The sequence below is a fragment of the Atractosteus spatula genome, chromosome 17, assembly GCF_055471065.1.
Source record: "Atractosteus spatula isolate fAtrSpa1 chromosome 17, fAtrSpa1.hap1, whole genome shotgun sequence".
Lineage (NCBI taxonomy): Eukaryota > Metazoa > Chordata > Actinopteri > Semionotiformes > Lepisosteidae > Atractosteus > Atractosteus spatula.
Window position 1 is genome coordinate 3,736,586 of NC_142722.1, and position 16,238 is coordinate 3,752,823.

The 16,238-nt window shown below is 54.2% G+C and overlaps 1 protein-coding gene across 1 annotated transcript in view; it reads right to left on the minus strand.

Annotated features, from left to right (window-relative positions):
- Positions 1-839: 839 nt before the first annotated feature.
- Positions 840-16,238, minus strand: part of rab36 (RAB36, member RAS oncogene family) — an 85,389-nt gene continuing 69,990 nt past the window's right edge. Inside the window, exons 7-10 of the mRNA XM_088935669.1 lie at positions 5,727-5,808; positions 5,479-5,569; positions 4,402-4,521; positions 840-4,211 (exon numbers count right to left, since the gene is read on the minus strand). Of these exons, the coding sequence (XP_088791795.1) occupies positions 4,147-4,211; positions 4,402-4,521; positions 5,479-5,569; positions 5,727-5,808 (358 nt within the window). The 3' untranslated portion in view covers positions 840-4,146. The remainder of the gene's footprint in view (positions 4,212-4,401; positions 4,522-5,478; positions 5,570-5,726; positions 5,809-16,238) is intronic.

Sequence of the window (16,238 nt, forward strand, 5' to 3'; positions counted from 1 at the left end):
CACTGGAAAAGAAACATCAATAACAGGAATATCGAATATTGACCCTGAGGTGACACAACTGTTTATAACGCTGCCCCTCAAATCCCCAGAGGAGTGGACTTGGAGGAAGGGCTCAGGCCTTGGGTTCATTTGAGCCACAGGATGAAACAGAATCATTTGAACTGTATTAACAACATCACTTTATTAACCCTTTACAATTTCTTGCATTAGGAATTATCTTTTCGCAGACCCCAGCTTGCTCTCCATGAGACACACAGAGAGTGAAGCTTGGGGTCAGAGCACAGGGAGCAGCTGGGGTCTCTCTCAGGGGCCCAAAGGAGTAGGATTCCTCTGCCGGCTGTGGGATTTGTACCAGCCACCTTCCAGCCACAGGCACAGATCCTGAGCCACAGAGCCACCGCTCCACCCCGTCTCAGCATATTCCCAGCCTGCTGCCGAGAAGGTCATGGTCTCGCCCTCTCTGGTGCTCAGCCCTCCCCTTGATTCACGCTTTTCCTTATAGCAACGTTAGTTTCATACGGAAAACCAGGCTACAGTGTTTCCGAGTGCAGTCTGTGTCTGTGGCGCTCCGCAGGGTGCCATCAGTGTGGGGTTCAGGGTTCACGGTCTCTTCTCCAGAGGGCCCAGTTTGAATTAAGTATTACAACCATTTGGTTTAAAATTGTTCAATTAAACTGAATCGACCTACTGCACATTGTGTGCAGCTGTCATCCTCAAGGTTAAATTATTTTTGGCTTTATTGTGGAGTATTACTCCTCCCCAAGGTGAATAAATGTGGTTTTGTGCAGTCTGAGCAACAGCCCAATGTCACGAGCAGAAATCAGACCAGGCCACTCTGTGGAAGGATATGGATAGTTTATTAGCTGGGCTCTGTGTCAGGGAGGTACAGTGTTTCTGGGAGTTTCCCACAAAAACTGGGAGCTTCTTCCAACATTAATAAAGCCAACATTTTTTGTCAGGGAGCCTCGCTGTTTCTCCCTGTCCGTTTGGAGAAACAGGCTGAAGCGGGAGAAGCTGGAGGAGGAGTGCTTGAGCTCTCAGCCCTCAGAACACCTACTTGTGTTTTTGTTACGTCCATCAAAACCTGGAATTCTACAAAAAATAAAAGCAAAATAAATGTTACACAGCTCTGCCCTAATACAAGAGTCACACCCGAGAAAAAATCTGAGCCGTCTAGTTTCCCCAAACACCTTGCGTGTCTGTGAGGCCTTTCCTTCTGCCTCCTCCTTTCTGTGCCTGGTGTTGTATCCTAGTTCGATCCTCTGTGGCAGCAGCAGCAGTGACCCTCTGTCCAGGGAGGGGAAAGCAGGTCAACACGTGTGAACACCTCATCACTCTCATTCGGGGAAACTGCCCAAGCCCGCACTCCATTACCCTGCTAATGGGGTCACTGTCGCCGCAGCCTGCAGGCCCGTCCACAAACCCGCACTGCGGCAAGACCAGCAGGACCCTGGGAGACAGCTGTGCCGGGGGGCAGGCACGCTCCAGAGACCTTCAGAGCTTTACTACGAGCCGGGCAGGCAGCTAACTGACACCTGCTGTAGAGCGAGTACTGGAAACACATCCAGCTGGGTCTACTGGGTCTGCTGGGTCTGCTAAACCTGTTGGGCCTGCTGGGTTTGATGGGACTGTTGGGTCTGCTGAACCTGTTGGGTCTGCTGGGACTGCAGGACTGCTGGGTCTGCTGAACCTGTTAGGTCTGCTGGGACTGCTGAGACTGCTGGGTCTGTTGGGTCTGTTGGGTCTGTTGGGTCTGAAACCTGTTTGGACTGCTGGACCTGTTTAGACTGCTGGGCCTGCTGGGCTGGTGGCCCACAGCCAGTTCAGGGAACAGAAACTGCAGCCGTGTTTGTGTGGTCATCAGTTTGTCTGGAACTGATGCCCACTTGTAGCTGCGGAGCTCCATATACCAGCCAAGCAGCTGCTGGATATTTCACTCGTCCTGCCTTGCGCTGAGTTGGCTAACCCCTGGAGTGGCTCCCCTGCCCTGTAGGGGGACTGCAGCCAGGCCCTGTGTACTGGTGTCAGTACATGCTGAGAGTGCTGAGGAAGAGAGGACTGTTTGCAGGGAGCAGCACAACTCACAGGGGTCACCCTAACCCACTCTCTGCCCAGTGTGTGATCTCAGAGATACTGCAATTACTGATTCATCATGATCAAGCTTTCAGATACTCATCACCAAGTCTCGATATTCAGAAGTTTGAGTCCCGAGGGACAGAAGCACACACAGAGCTGAGCTTCTGGAGATGACAAAGCCGGAGCAACTGTGCAAAATCCAGTGCTGAGCTCTCAGGGCCCAGGGTCCAGTCCGATGCGCTGCTGGTGACTGAGAAGAGGTGGCAGGATTAGAGAAGACCAGCTACCCCTGAATCTGCATTAACAGTTTTCCAGTGGTGTCCGCCCAGTCTTCACCTCCGCTCCAGGACAGGAAGGGACGAGGGTGCTGTCCACGTATCGGGGTCCTGCAGGACTGCTGAACCTGTTGGGTCTGCTGGGACTGCTGAACCTGTTGGGTCTGCTGGGACTGTTGGGACTGTTGGGTCTGCTGGGACTGCTGAACCTGTTGGGTCTGCTGGGACTGTTGGGACTGTTGAGTCTGCTGGGACTGCTGGGACTGCTGAACCTGTTGGGTCTGCTGGGACTGTTGGGACTGTTGGGTCTGCTGGGACTGCTGAACCTGTTGGGTCTGCTGGGACTGTTGGGACTGTTGAGTCTGCTGGGACTGCTGGGACTGCTGAACCTGTTGGGTCTGCTGGGACTGTTGGGTCTGCTGGGACTGCTGGGTCTGCTGAACCTGTTGGGTCTGCTGGATCTGTTGGGCCTGCTGGGTCTGCTGAACCTGTTTGGTCTGCTGGGTCTGCTGGGTCTGCTGGGTCTGTTGGGTCTGTTGGGTCTGTTGGGTCATTTGGGACTGTTGGGTCTGCTGAACCTGCTGGGTCTGCTGGAACTGCTGGGACTGCTGGGTCAGTTGGGTCTGCTGAACCTGTTGGGACTGCTGGGACTGATGGGTCTGCTGGGTCTGCTGAACCTGTTGGGTCTGCTGGGTCTGCTGGGTCTGCTGGGTCTGCTAAGACTGCTGGGACCGCTGGGACCGCTGGGTCTGCTGAACTTGTTGGGTCTGCTGGGACTGTTGGGTCTGCTGAACCTGTTGGGTCTGCTGGGACTGCTGGGACTGCTGGGACTGCTGGGACTGTTGAATCTGCTGAACCTGTTGGGTCTGCTGGGACTGTTGGGACTGATGGGTCTGCTGGGTCTGCTGGACCTGCTGGACCTGCTGGGTGTGCTGGGCTGGTGGCCCACAGCCGGTTCAGGGAACAGAAACTGCAGCCGTGTTTGTGTGGTCATCAGTTTGTCTGGAACTGATGCCCACTTGTAGCTGCGGAGCTCCATATACCAGCCAAGCAGCTGCTGGATATTTCACTCGTCCTGCCTTGCGCTGAGTTGGCTAACCCCTGGAGTGGCTCCCCTGCCCTGTAGGGGGACTGCAGCCAGGCCCTGTGTACTGGTGTCAGTACATGCTGAGAGTGCTGAGGAAGAGAGGACTGTTTGCAGGGAGCAGCACAACTCACAGGGGTCACCCTAACCCACTCTCTGCCCAGTGTGTGATCTCAGAGATACTGCAATTACTGATTCATCATGATCAAGCTTTCAGATACTCATCACCAAGTCTCGATATTCAGAAATTTGAGTCCCGAGGGACAGAAGCACACACAGAGCTGAGCTTCTGGAGATGACAAAGCCGGAGCAACTGTGCAGAATCCAGTGCTGAGCTCTCAGGGCCCAGGGTCCAGTCCGATGCGCTGCTGGTGACTGAGAAGAGGTGGCAGGATTAGAGAAGACCAGCTACCCCTGAATCTGCATTAACAGTTTTCTAGCGGTGTCCGCCCAGTCTTCACCTCCGCTCCAGGACAAGAAGGGACGAGGGTGCTCTCCACGTATCGGGGTCCTGTTGTTAGCATCTGCAGGGTTAGAGCTCACAGGGTCTCCTCCTCCAGCCTCTCTCCCTCCCTCTCTCTCTTGAAACCTCTGGTCCTCCAGCTCACTCCCTCTGCTCCTCATGCTCTCCTGTCTCTCACAGCCTCTTCCTTCCTGTCTGCTCCCTGCCTTCCTCCCTCTCTCCACCTCTTCCTTCCTCTCCCCTCCTCTCTAGCAGCAGGCCAGCCCCTCTGGCCCCCTGCCCTGGGGCTGTTCCGCGGATCCTCTGTCGATTCCTGTGGGTCACAAGGATAATTCAATTCAGCACAGTGACACAGCGACAGCGGCAGCAATTCCTTCAACTCTTTGAGACTTTGTTTCTATTTCCCCCATGACTCTCTCTCTAATGTATCCCCACCCAATGAGCGACTTAGCCCTGTCTATGTCATCCTCCACCCCTGCCCCTGTCTGCCGGAAACGTCTTACGGATGAGGTCTCCATCCCCGATTCTGGTGCCAATGCTCCGACTCTTCTCCAGGTCCTTCAGTATGGAGTCCTCGAAGGCCAGTGCTGCCACGCGGAAGAAGAACTCCTGCACATTCTCACCTGCAAAGAGACACACCAACACCACAGTGAGGCACAGCTACACCCAGTATCCTCCCACAGCGAGGCACAGCCACACCCAGTGCACTCCCACAGCGAGGCACAGCCACACCCAGTGCACTCCCACAGTGACAGCACAGCTAGACCCAGTATCCTCCCACAGTGAGGCACAGCTAGACCCAGTATCCTCCCACAGTGAGGCACAGCCACACCCAGTGCACTCCCACAGTGAGGCACAGCCACACCCAGTGCACTCCCACAGTGAGGCACAGCCACACCCAGTGCACTCCCACAGTGAGGCACAGCTAGACCCAGTATCCTCCCACAGTGAGGCACAGCCACACCCAGTGCACTCCCACAGTGAGGCACAGCCACACCCAGTGCACTCCCACAGTGAGGCACAGCCACACCCAGTGCACTCCCACAGTGACAGCACAGCTAGACCCAGTATCCTCCCACAGTGAGGCACAGCTAGACCCAGTATCCTCCCACAGTGAGGCACAGCCACACCCAGTGCACTCCCACAGTGAGGCACAGCCACACCCAGTGCACTCCCACAGTGAGGCACAGCCACACCCAGTGCACTCCCACAGTGAGGCACAGCTAGACCCAGTATCCTCCCACAGTGAGGCACAGCCACACCCAGTGCACTCCCACAGTGAGGCACAGCCACACCCAGTGCACTCCCACAGTGAGGCACAGCCACACCCAGTGCACTCCCACAGTGACAGCACAGCTAGACCCAGTATCCTCCCACAGTGAGGCACAGCCATATCCAGTGCACTCCCACAGTGAGGCACAGCCACACCCAGTGCACTCCCACAGTGAGGCACAGCCACACCCAGTATCCTACCATAGTGACAACACAAACACAACAGAAAGAGCTGCAACAGACTGAAGTCTCACTAAGGACACATCTTTATAATTCTCCTAAACGACTTTTCTATCCTCAGAACTGACCTGTCTTGGCAGAGACAGACCAGAACTCTGCCTTCATCTCAGCCGCCAGTCTGATGGCGTCCCTCTCTGTCCTCTCGCACTCTGCTGCTGACTGTGGGACAGAGAGAGACTGTTAACGAGTTTGTCCCTCCGTATAGCTGGGGACAGAGTGTGAGTCAGTGTGTCCCTCCGTACAGATTGGGGACACAGTGTGAGTCAGTGTGTTCCCCTTTACAGACTGGAGCAGTGTGTGACACTCCCAATCTTACCAGTAAATCCTTCTTAGTTCCGACCAGAAAGACAAAAGACGAGTTGGGTTCATTCTCCCTTAGAGCATCTTCCAGCCATTGTCTGAAGGAGAGACCAAGAGATAACTTTCACAAAACACATATTTCAACTTCACCTACATCATTTCTACAATGCCCTCATTATAGGGTCTCCTACAGCAGTGTCACGATGCCTCAGTGTCTCCTACAGTAGTGTCACGATGCCTCAGTGTCTCTCCTACAGCAGTGTCACGATGCCTCAGTGTCTCCTACAGCAGAGTCACGATGCCTCAGTGTCTCTCCTACAGCAGAGTCACGATGCCTCAGTGTGTCTCCTACAGCAGAGTCACGATGCCTCAGTGTCTCTCCTACAGCAGAGTCACGATGCCTCAGTGTCTCTCCTACAGCAGAGTCACGATGCCTCAGTGTCTCTCCTACAGCAGAGTCACGATGCCTCAGTGTCTCCTACAGCAGTGTCACGATGCCTCAGTGTCTCTCCTACAGCAGTGTCACGATGCCTCTGTGTCTCCTACAGCAGTGTCACGATGCCTCAGTGTCTCTCCTATAGCAGTGTCACGATGCCTTAGTGTGTCTCCTACAGCAGAGTCACGATGCCTTAGTGTGTCTCCTACAGCAGAGTCACGATGTCTCAGTGTCTCCTACAGCAGAGTCACGATGCCTCAGTGTCTCTCCTACAGCAGAGTCACGATGCCTCAGTGTCTCTCCTACAGCAGAGTCATGATGCCTCAGTGTCTCCTACAGCAGTGTCATGATGCCTCAGTCTGTCTCCTAAAGCAGTCACGATGCCTCAGTCTGTCTCCTAAAGCAGAGTCGTGATGCCTCAGTGTCTCCTACAGCAGAGTCACGATGCCTCAGTCTGTCTCCTAAAGCAGAGTCACGATGCCTCAGTGTCTCCTACAGCAGTGTCACGATGTCTCAGTGTCTCCTACAGCAGTGTCACGATGCCTCAGTGTCTCTCCTACAGCAGAGTCACGATGCCTCAGTGTCTCTCCTACAGCAGTGTCACGATGCCTCAGTGTGTCTCCTACAGCAGTGTCACGATGCCTCAGTGTGTCTCCTACAGCAGTGTCACGATGCCTCAGTGTCTCTCCTACAGCAGTGTCACGATGCCTCTGTGTCTCTCCTACAGCAGAGTCACGATGCCTCTGTGTCTCTCTTACAGCAGAGTCACGATGCCTCAGTGTCTCCTACAGCAGTGTCACGATGCCTCAGTGTCTCCTACAGCAGTGTCACGATGCCTCAGTGTCTCCTACAGCAGTGTCACGATGCCTGTCTCCTACAGCAGAGTCACGATGCCTCAGTGTCTCTCCTACAGCAGAGTCACGATGCCTCAGTGTGTCTCCTACAGCAGAGTCACGATGCCTCAGTGTCTCTCCTACAGCAGAGTCACGATGCCTCAGTGTCTCTCCTACAGCAGTGTCACGATACCTCAGTGTCTCCTACAGCAGAGTCACGATGCCTCAGTGTCTCCTACAGCAGAGTCACGATGCCTCAGTGTCTCTCCTACAGCAGAGTCACGATGCCTCAGTGTGTCTCCTACAGCAGAGTCACGATACCTCAGTGTCTGTCCTACAGCAGAGTCACGATGCCTCAGTGTCTCTCCTACAGTAGTGTCACGATGCCTCAGTGTCTCCTACAGCAGTGTCACGATGCCTCAGTGTCTCCTACAGCAGAGTCACGATGCCTCAGTGTCTCTCCTACAGCAGTGTCACGATGCCTCAGTGTCTCTCCTACAGCAGAGTCACGATGCCTCAGTGTCTCTCCTACAGTAGTGTCACGATGCCCCAGTGTCTCCTACAGCAGTGTCACGATGCCTCAGTGTCTCCTACAGCAGAGTCACGATGCCTCAGTGTCTCCTACAGCAGTGTCACGATGCCTCAGTGTCTCCTACAGCAGAGTCACGATGCCTCAGTGTCTCTCCTACAGCAGTGTCACGATGCCTCAGTGTCTCTCCTACAGCAGTGTCACGATGCCTCAGTGTCTCTCCTACAGCAGAGTCACGATGCCTCAGTGTCTCTCCTACAGCAGAGTCACGATGCCTCAGTGTCTCTCTTACAGCAGTGTCACGATGCCTCAGTGTCTCTCCTACAGCAGAGTCACGATGTCTCAGTGTCTCCTACAGCAGTGTCACGATGCCTCAGTGTCTCTCCTACAGCAGAGTCACAATGTCTCAGTGTCTCTCCTACAGCAGAGTCACGATGCCTCAGTGTCTCTCCTACAGCAGAGTCACGATGCCTCAGTGTCTCTCCTACAGCACAGTCACGATGCCTCAGTGTCTCTCCTACAGCAGAGTCACGATGCCTCAGTGTCTCTCCTACAGCAGAGTCACGATGCCTCAGTGTCTCCTACAGCAGAGTCACGATGCCTCAGTGTCTCTCCTACAGCAGTGTCACGTTGCCTCAGTGTGTCTCTTACAGCAGAGTCACGATGCCTCAGTGTGTCTCCTACAGCAGTGTCACGATGCCTCAGTGTCTCCTACAGCAGAGTCACGATGCCTCAGTGTCTCTCCTACAGCAGTGTCACGATGCCTCAGTGTGTCTCTTACAGCAGAGTCACGATGCCTCAGTGTCTCTCCTACAGCAGAGTCACGATGCCTCAGTGTCTCTCCTACAGCAGTGTCACGATGCCTCAGTGTCTCTCCTACAACAGTGTCACGATGCCTCAGTGTCTCTCCTACAGCAGAGTCACGATGCCTCAGTGTCTCCTACAGCAGAGTCACGATGCCTCAGTGTGTCTCCTACAGCAGAGTCACGATGCCTCAGTGTCTCCTACAGCAGTGTCACGATACCTCTGTGTCTCCTACAGCAGAGTCACAAGGCCTCAGTGTCTTTCCTACAGCAGTGTCACGATGCCTCAGTGTCTCCTACAGCAGAGTCACGATGCCTCAGTGTCTCCTACAGCAGAGTCACGATGCCTCAGTGTCTCTCTTACAGCAGTGTCACGATGCCTCAGTGTCTCTCCTACAGCAGAGTCACGATGTCTCAGTGTCTCCTACAGCAGTGTCACGATGCCTCAGTGTCTCTCCTACAGCAGAGTCACGATGTCTCAGTGTCTCCTACAGCAGAGTCACGATGCCTCAGTGTCTCTCCTACAGCAGTGTCACGATGCCTCAGTGTCTCTCCTACAGCAGTCACGATGCCTCAGTGTCTCTCCTACAGTAGTGTCACGATGCCCCAGTGTCTCCTACAGCAGTGTCACGATGCCTCAGTGTCTCCTACAGCAGAGTCACGATGCCTCAGTGTCTCCTACAGCAGTGTCACGATGCCTCAGTGTCTCCTACAGCAGAGTCACGATGCCTCTGTGTCTCCTACAGCAGAGTCACGATGCCTCAGTGTCTCTCCTACAGCAGTGTCACGATGCCTCAGTGTCTCCTACAGCAGAGTCACGATGCCTCAGTGTCTCTCCTACAGCAGTGTCACGATGCCTCAGTGTGTCTCTTACAGCAGAGTCACGATGCCTCAGTGTGTCTCCTACAGCAGTGTCACGATGCCTCAGTGTCTCCTACAGCAGAGTCACGATGCCTCAGTGTCTCTCCTACAGCAGTGTCACGATGCCTCAGTGTGTCTCTTACAGCAGAGTCACGATGCCTCAGTGTCTCTCCTACAGCAGAGTCACGATGCCTCAGTGTCTCTCCTACAGCAGTGTCACGATGCCTCAGTGTGTCTCTTACAGCAGAGTCACGATGCCTCAGTGTCTCTCCTACAGCAGAGTCACGATGCCTCAGTGTCTCTCCTACAGCAGTGTCACGATGCCTCAGAGTCTCTCCTACAGCATGGTCACGATGCCTCAGTGTCTCTCCTACAGCAGAGTCACGATGCCTCAGTGTCTCTCCTACAGCAGAGTCACGATGCCTCAGTGTCTCTCCTACAGCAGAGTCACGATGCCTCAGTGTCTCTCCTACAGCAGACTCACGATGCCTCAGTGTCTCTCCTACAGCAGACTCACGATGCCTCAGTGTCTCTCCTACAGCAGAGTCACGATGCCTCAGTGTCTCCTACAGCAGTGTCACGATGTCTCAGTGTCTCCTACAGCAGAGTCACGATGCCTCAGTGTCTCTCCTACAGCAGTGTCACGATGCCTCAGTGTGTCTCTTACAGCAGAGTCACGATGCCTCAGTGTGTCTCCTACAGCAGTGTCACGATGCCTCAGTGTCTCCTACAGCAGAGTCACGATGCCTCAGTGTCTCTCATACAGCAGTGTCACGATGCCTCAGTGTGTCTCTTACAGCAGAGTCACGATGCCTCAGTGTCTCTCCTACAGCAGAGTCACGATGCCTCAGTGTCTCTCCTACAGCAGAGTCACGATGCCTCAGTGTGTCTCCTACAGCAGAGTCACGATGCCTCAGTGTCTCCTACAGCAGTGTCACGATGCCTCTGTGTCTCCTACAGCAGAGTCACAAGGCCTCAGTGTCTCTCCTACAGCAGTGTCACGATGCCTCAGTGTCTCCTACAGCAGAGTCACGATGCCTCAGTGTCTCCTACAGCAGAGTCACGATGCCTCAGTGTCTCTCTTACAGCAGTGTCACGATGCCTCAGTGTCTCTCCTACAGCAGAGTCACGATGTCTCAGTGTCTCCTACAGCAGTGTCACGATGCCTCAGTGTCTCTCCTACAGCAGAGTCACGATGTCTCAGTGTCTCCTACAGCAGAGTCACGATGCCTCAGTGTCTCTACTACAGCAGAGTCACGATGCCTCAGTGTCTCTCCTACAGCAGAGTCACGATGCCTCAGTGTCTCTCCTACAGCAGAGTCACGATGCCTCAGTGTCTCTCTTACAGCAGAGTCACGATGCCTCAGTGTCTCTCCTACAGCAGAGTCGCGATGCCTCAGTGTCTCTCCTACAGCAGAGTCGTGATGCCTCAGTGTCTCTCCTACAGCAGAGTCGTGATGCCTCAGTGTCTCTCCTACAGCAGTGTCACGATGCCTCAGTGTCTCCTACAGCAGTGTCACGATGCCTGTGTCTCCTACAGCAGAGTCACGATGCCTCAGTGTCTCTCCTACAGCAGAGTCACGATGCCTCAGTGACTCTCCTACAGCAGAGTCACGATGCCTCAGTGTCTCTCCTACAGCAGTGTCACGATGCCTCAGTGTCTCCTACAGCAGTGTCACGATGCCTCAGTGTCTTTCCTACAGCAGTGTCACGATGCCTCAGTGTCTCCTACAGCAGAGTCACGATGCCTCTGTGTCTCTCCTACAGCAGAGTCACGATGCCTCAGTGTCTCTCCTACAGCAGTGTCACGATGCCTAAGTGTCTCCTACAGCAGTGTCACAATGCCTCAGTGTCTCTCTTACAGCAGAGTCACGATGCCTCAGTGTGTCTCCTACAGCAGTGTCACGATGCCTCAGTGTCTCCTACAGCAGTGTCACGATGCCTCAGTGTCTCTCCTACAGCAGAGTCACGATGCCTCAGTGTCTCTCCTACAGCAGAGTCATGATGCCTCAGTGTCTCTCCTACAGCAGTGTCACGATGCCTCAGTGTCTCCTACAGCAGTGTCACGATGCCTCAGTGTCTCCTACAGCAGTGTCACGATGCCTCAGTGTCTCCTACAGCAGTGTCACGATGCCTGTGTCTCCTACAGCAGAGTCACGATGCCTCAGTGTCTCTCCTACAGCAGAGTCACGATGCCTCAGTGTCTCTCCTACAGCAGAGTCACGATGCCTCAGTGTCTCTCCTACAGCAGAGTCACGATGCCTCAGTGTATCTCCTACAGCAGTGTCACGATGCCTCAGTGTCTCCTACAGCAGTGTCACGATGCCTCAGTGTCTCCTACAGCAGTGTCACGATGCCTCAGTGTCTCTCCTACAGCGGAGTCATGATGCCTCAGTGTCTCTCCTACAGCAGTGTCACGATGCCTCAGTGTCTCCTACAGCAGTGTCACGATGCCTCAGTGTCTCCTACAGCAGTGTCACGATGCCTGTGTCTCCTACAGCAGAGTCACGATGCCTCAGTGTCTCTCCTACAGCAGAGTCACGATGCCTCAGTGTCTCTCCTACAGCAGAGTCACGATGCCTCAGTGTCTCTCCTACAGCAGTGTCACGATGCCTCAGTGTCTCCTACAGCAGTGTCACGATGCCTCAGTGTCTCCTACAGCAGAGTCACGATGCCTCAGTGTCTCTCCTACAGCAGAGTCACGATGCCTCAGTGTCTCTCCTACAGCAGAGTCACGATGTCTCAGTGTCTCTCCTACAGCAGAGTCACGATGTCTCAGTGTCTCCTACAGCAGTGTCACGATGCCTCAGTGTGTCTCCTACAGCAGTGTCACGATGCCTCAGTGTCTCCTACAGCAGTGTCACGATGTCTCAGTGTCTCTCCTACAGCAGTGTCACGATGCCTCAGTGTCTCTCTTACAGCAGAGTCACGATGTCTCAGTGTCTCTCCTACAGCAGTGTCACGATGCCTCAGTGTCTCCTACAGTAGTGTCACGATGCCTCAGTGTCTCTCCTACAGCAGTGTCACGATGCCTCAGTGTCTCCTACAGCAGAGTCGCGATGCCTCTGTGTCTCCTACAGCAGAGTCACGATGCCTCAGTGTCTTTCCTACAGCAGTGTCACGATGCCTCAGTGTCTCCTACAGCAGAGTCACGATGCCTCAGTGTCTCTCTTACAGTAGTGTCACGATGCCTCAGTGTCTCCTACAGCAGTGTCACGATGCCTGTGTCTCCTACAGCAGAGTCACGATGCATCAGTGTCTCTCCTACAGCAGAGTCACGATGCCTCAGTGTCTCTCCTACAGCAGAGTCACGATGCCTCAGTGTCTCTCCTACAGCGGTGTCACGATGCCTCATTGTCTCCTACAGCAGTGTCACGATGCCTCAGTGTCTTTCCTACAGCAGTGTCACGATGCCTCAGTGTCTCCTACAGTAGTGTCACGATGCCTCAGTGTCTCTCCTACAGCAGTGTCACGATGCCTCTGTGTCTCCTACAGCTGAGTCACGATGCCTCAGTGTCTCCTACAGCAGAGTCGCGATGCCTCAGTGTCTCCTACAGTAGTGTCACGATGCCTCAGTGTCTCTCCTACAGCAGTGTCACGATGCCTCTGTGTCTCCTACAGCAGAGTCACGATGCCTCAGTGTCTCTCCTACAGCAGAGTCACGATGCCTCTGTGTCTCCTACAGAAGAGTCACGATGCCTCTGTGTCTCCTACAGCAGATTCACGATGCCTCAGTGTCTCTCCTACAGTAGTGTCATGATGCCTCAGTGTCTCCTACAGCAGTGTCACGATGCCTCAGTGTCTCCTACAGCAGAGTCACGATGCCTCTGTGTCTCCTACAGCAGAGTCGCGATGCCTCTGTGTCTCCTACAGCAGAGTCACGATGCCTCAGTGTCTCCTACAGTAGTGTCACGATGCCTCAGTGTCTCCTACAGCAGTGTCACGATGCCTCAGTGTCTCTCCTACAGCAGAGTCACGATGCCTCAGTGTGTCTCCTACAGCAGAGTCACGATGTCTCAGTGTCTCTCCTACAGCAGTGTCACGATGCCTCAGTGTCTCTCTTACAGCAGAGTCACGATGTCTCAGTGTCTCTCCTACAGCAGTGTCACGATGCCTCAGTGTCTCCTACAGTAGTGTCACGATGTCTCAGTGTCTCTCCTACAGCAGTGTCACAATGCCTCAGTGTCTCTCCTACAGCAGTGTCACGATGCCTCAGTGTCTCCTACAGCAGAGTCACGATGCCTCAGTGTCTCTCCTACAGTAGTGTCACGATGCCTCTGTGTCTCCAACAGCAGTGTCACGATGCCTCAGTGTCTCTCCTACAGCAGTGTCACGATGCCTCAGTGTCTCCTACAGCAGAGTCACGATGCCTCAGTGTCTCTCCTACAGCAGTGTCACGATGCCTCAGTGTCTCCTACAGCAGAGTCACGATGCCTCAGTGTCTCCAACAGCAGAGTCACGATGCCTCAGTGTCTCTCCTACAGTAGTGTCACGATGCCTCTGTGTCTCCTACAGCAGAGTCACGATGCCTCAGTGTCTCTCCTACAGCAGAGTCACGATGCCTCAGTGTCTCTCCTACAGCAGAGTCACGATGCCTCAGTGTCTCCTACAGCAGAGTCACGATGCCTCAGTGTCTCCTACAGCAGTGTCACGATGCCTCAGTGTCTCCTACAGCAGTGTCACGATGCCTGTGTCTCCTACAGCAGAGTCACGATGCCTCAGTGTCTCTCCTACAGCAGAGTCACGGTGCCTCAGTGTCTCTCCTACAGCAGAGTCACGATGCCTCAGTGTCTCTCCTACAGCAGTGTCACGATGCCTCAGTGTCTCCTACAGCAGTGTCACGATGCCTCAGTGTCTTTCCTACAGCAGTGTCACGATGCCTCAGTGTCTCCTACAGCAGAGTCACGATGCCTCTGTGTCTCTCCTACAGCAGAGTCACGATGCCTCAGTGTCTCTCCTACAGCAGTGTCACGATGCCTCAGTGTCTCCTACAGCAGTGTCACAATGCCTCAGTGTCTCTCTTACAGCAGAGTCACGATGCCTCAGTGTGTCTCCTACAGCAGTGTCACGATGCCTCAGTGTCTCCTACAGCAGTGTCACGATGCCTCAGTGTCTCTCCTACAGCAGAGTCACGATGCCTCAGTGTCTCTCCTACAGCAGTGTCACGATGCCTCAGTGTCTCCTACAGCAGTGTCACGATGCCTCGGTGTCTCTCCTACAGCAGTGTCACGATGCCTCAGTGTCTCCTACAGCAGAGTCACGATGCCTCAGTGTCTCTCCTACAGCAGAGTCACGATGCCTCAGTGTCTCTCCTACAGCAGAGTCACGATATCTCAGTGTCTCTCCTACAGCAGAGTCACGATGTCTCAGTGTCTCCTACAGCAGTGTCACGATGCCTCAGTGTGTCTCCTACAGCAGTGTCACGATGCCTCAGTGTCTCCTACAGCAGAGTCACGATGCCTCAGTGTCTCTCTTACAGTAGTGTCACGATGCCTCAGTGTCTCTCCTACAGCAGTGTCACGATGCCTCAGTGTGTCTCCTACAGCAGAGTCACGATGCCTCAGTGTCTCTCCTACAGCAGTGTCACGATGCCTCAGTGTCTCCTACAGCAGTGTCACGATGCCTCAGTGTCTCCTACAGCAGTGTCACGATGCCTGTGTCTCCTACAGCAGAGTCACGATGCCTGTGTCTCCTACAGCAGAGTCACGATGCCTGTGTCTCCTACAGCAGAGTCACGATGCCTCAGTGTCTCTCCTACAGCAGAGTCACGATGCCTCAGTGTCTCTCCTACAGCAGAGTCACGATGCCTCAGTGTCTCTCCTACAGCAGTGTCACGATGCCTCAGTGTCTCCTACAGCAGTGTCACGATGCCTCAGTGTCTCTCCTACAGCAGTGTCACGATGCCTCAGTGTCTCTCCTACAGCAGAGTCACGATGTCTCAGTGTCTCTCCTACAGCAGAGTCACGATGTCTCAGTGTCTCTCTTACAGCAGTGTCACGATGCCTCAGTGTCTCTCCTACAGCAGTGTCACGATGCCTCAGTGTCTCCTACAGCAGAGTCACGATGCCTCAGTGTCTCTCCTACAGCAGTGTCACGATGCCTCAGTGTCTCCTACAGCAGTGTCACGATGCCTCGGTGTCTCTCCTACAGCAGAGTCACGATGCCTCAGTGTCTCTCCTACAGCAGAGTCACGATGCCTCAGTGTCTCTCCTACAGCAGAGTCACGATGTCTCAGTGTCTCCTACAGCAGAGTCACGATGCCTCAGTGTCTCCTACAGCAGTGTCACGATGCCTCATTGTGTCTCCTACAGCAGTGTCACGATGCCTCAGTGTCTTTCCTACAGCAGTGTCACGATGCCTCAGTGTCTCCTACAGTAGTGTCACGATGCCTCAGTGTCTCTCCTACAGCAGTGTCACGATGCCTCTGTGTCTCCTACAGCTGAGTCACGATGCCTCAGTGTCTCCTACAGCAGAGTCGCGATGCCTCAGTGTCTCCTACAGTAGTGTCACGATGCCTCAGTGTCTCTCCTACAGCAGTGTCACGATGCCTCTGTGTCTCCTACAGCAGAGTCACGATGCCTCAGTGTCTCTCCTACAGCAGAGTCACGATGCCTCTGTGTCTCCTACAGCAGAGTCACGATGCCTCTGTGTCTCCTACAGCAGAGTCACGATGCCTCAGTGTCTCTCCTACAGTAGTGTCATGATGCCTCAGTGTCTCCTACAGCAGTGTCACGATGCCTCAGTGTCTCCTACAGCAGAGTCACGATGCCTCTGTGTCTCCTACAGCAGAGTCGCGATGCCTCTGTGTCTCCTACAGCAGAGTCACGATGCCTCAGTGTCTCCTACAGTAGTGTCACGATGCCTCAGTGTCTCCTACAGCAGTGTCACGATGCCTCAGTGTCTCTCCTACAGCAGAGTCACGATGCCTCAGTGTGTCTCCTACAGCAGAGTCACGATGTCTCAGTGTCTCTCCTACAGCAGTGTCACGATGCCTCAGTGTCTCTCTTACAGCAGAGTCACGATGTCTCAGTGTCTCTCCTACAGCAGTGTCACGATGCCTCAGTGT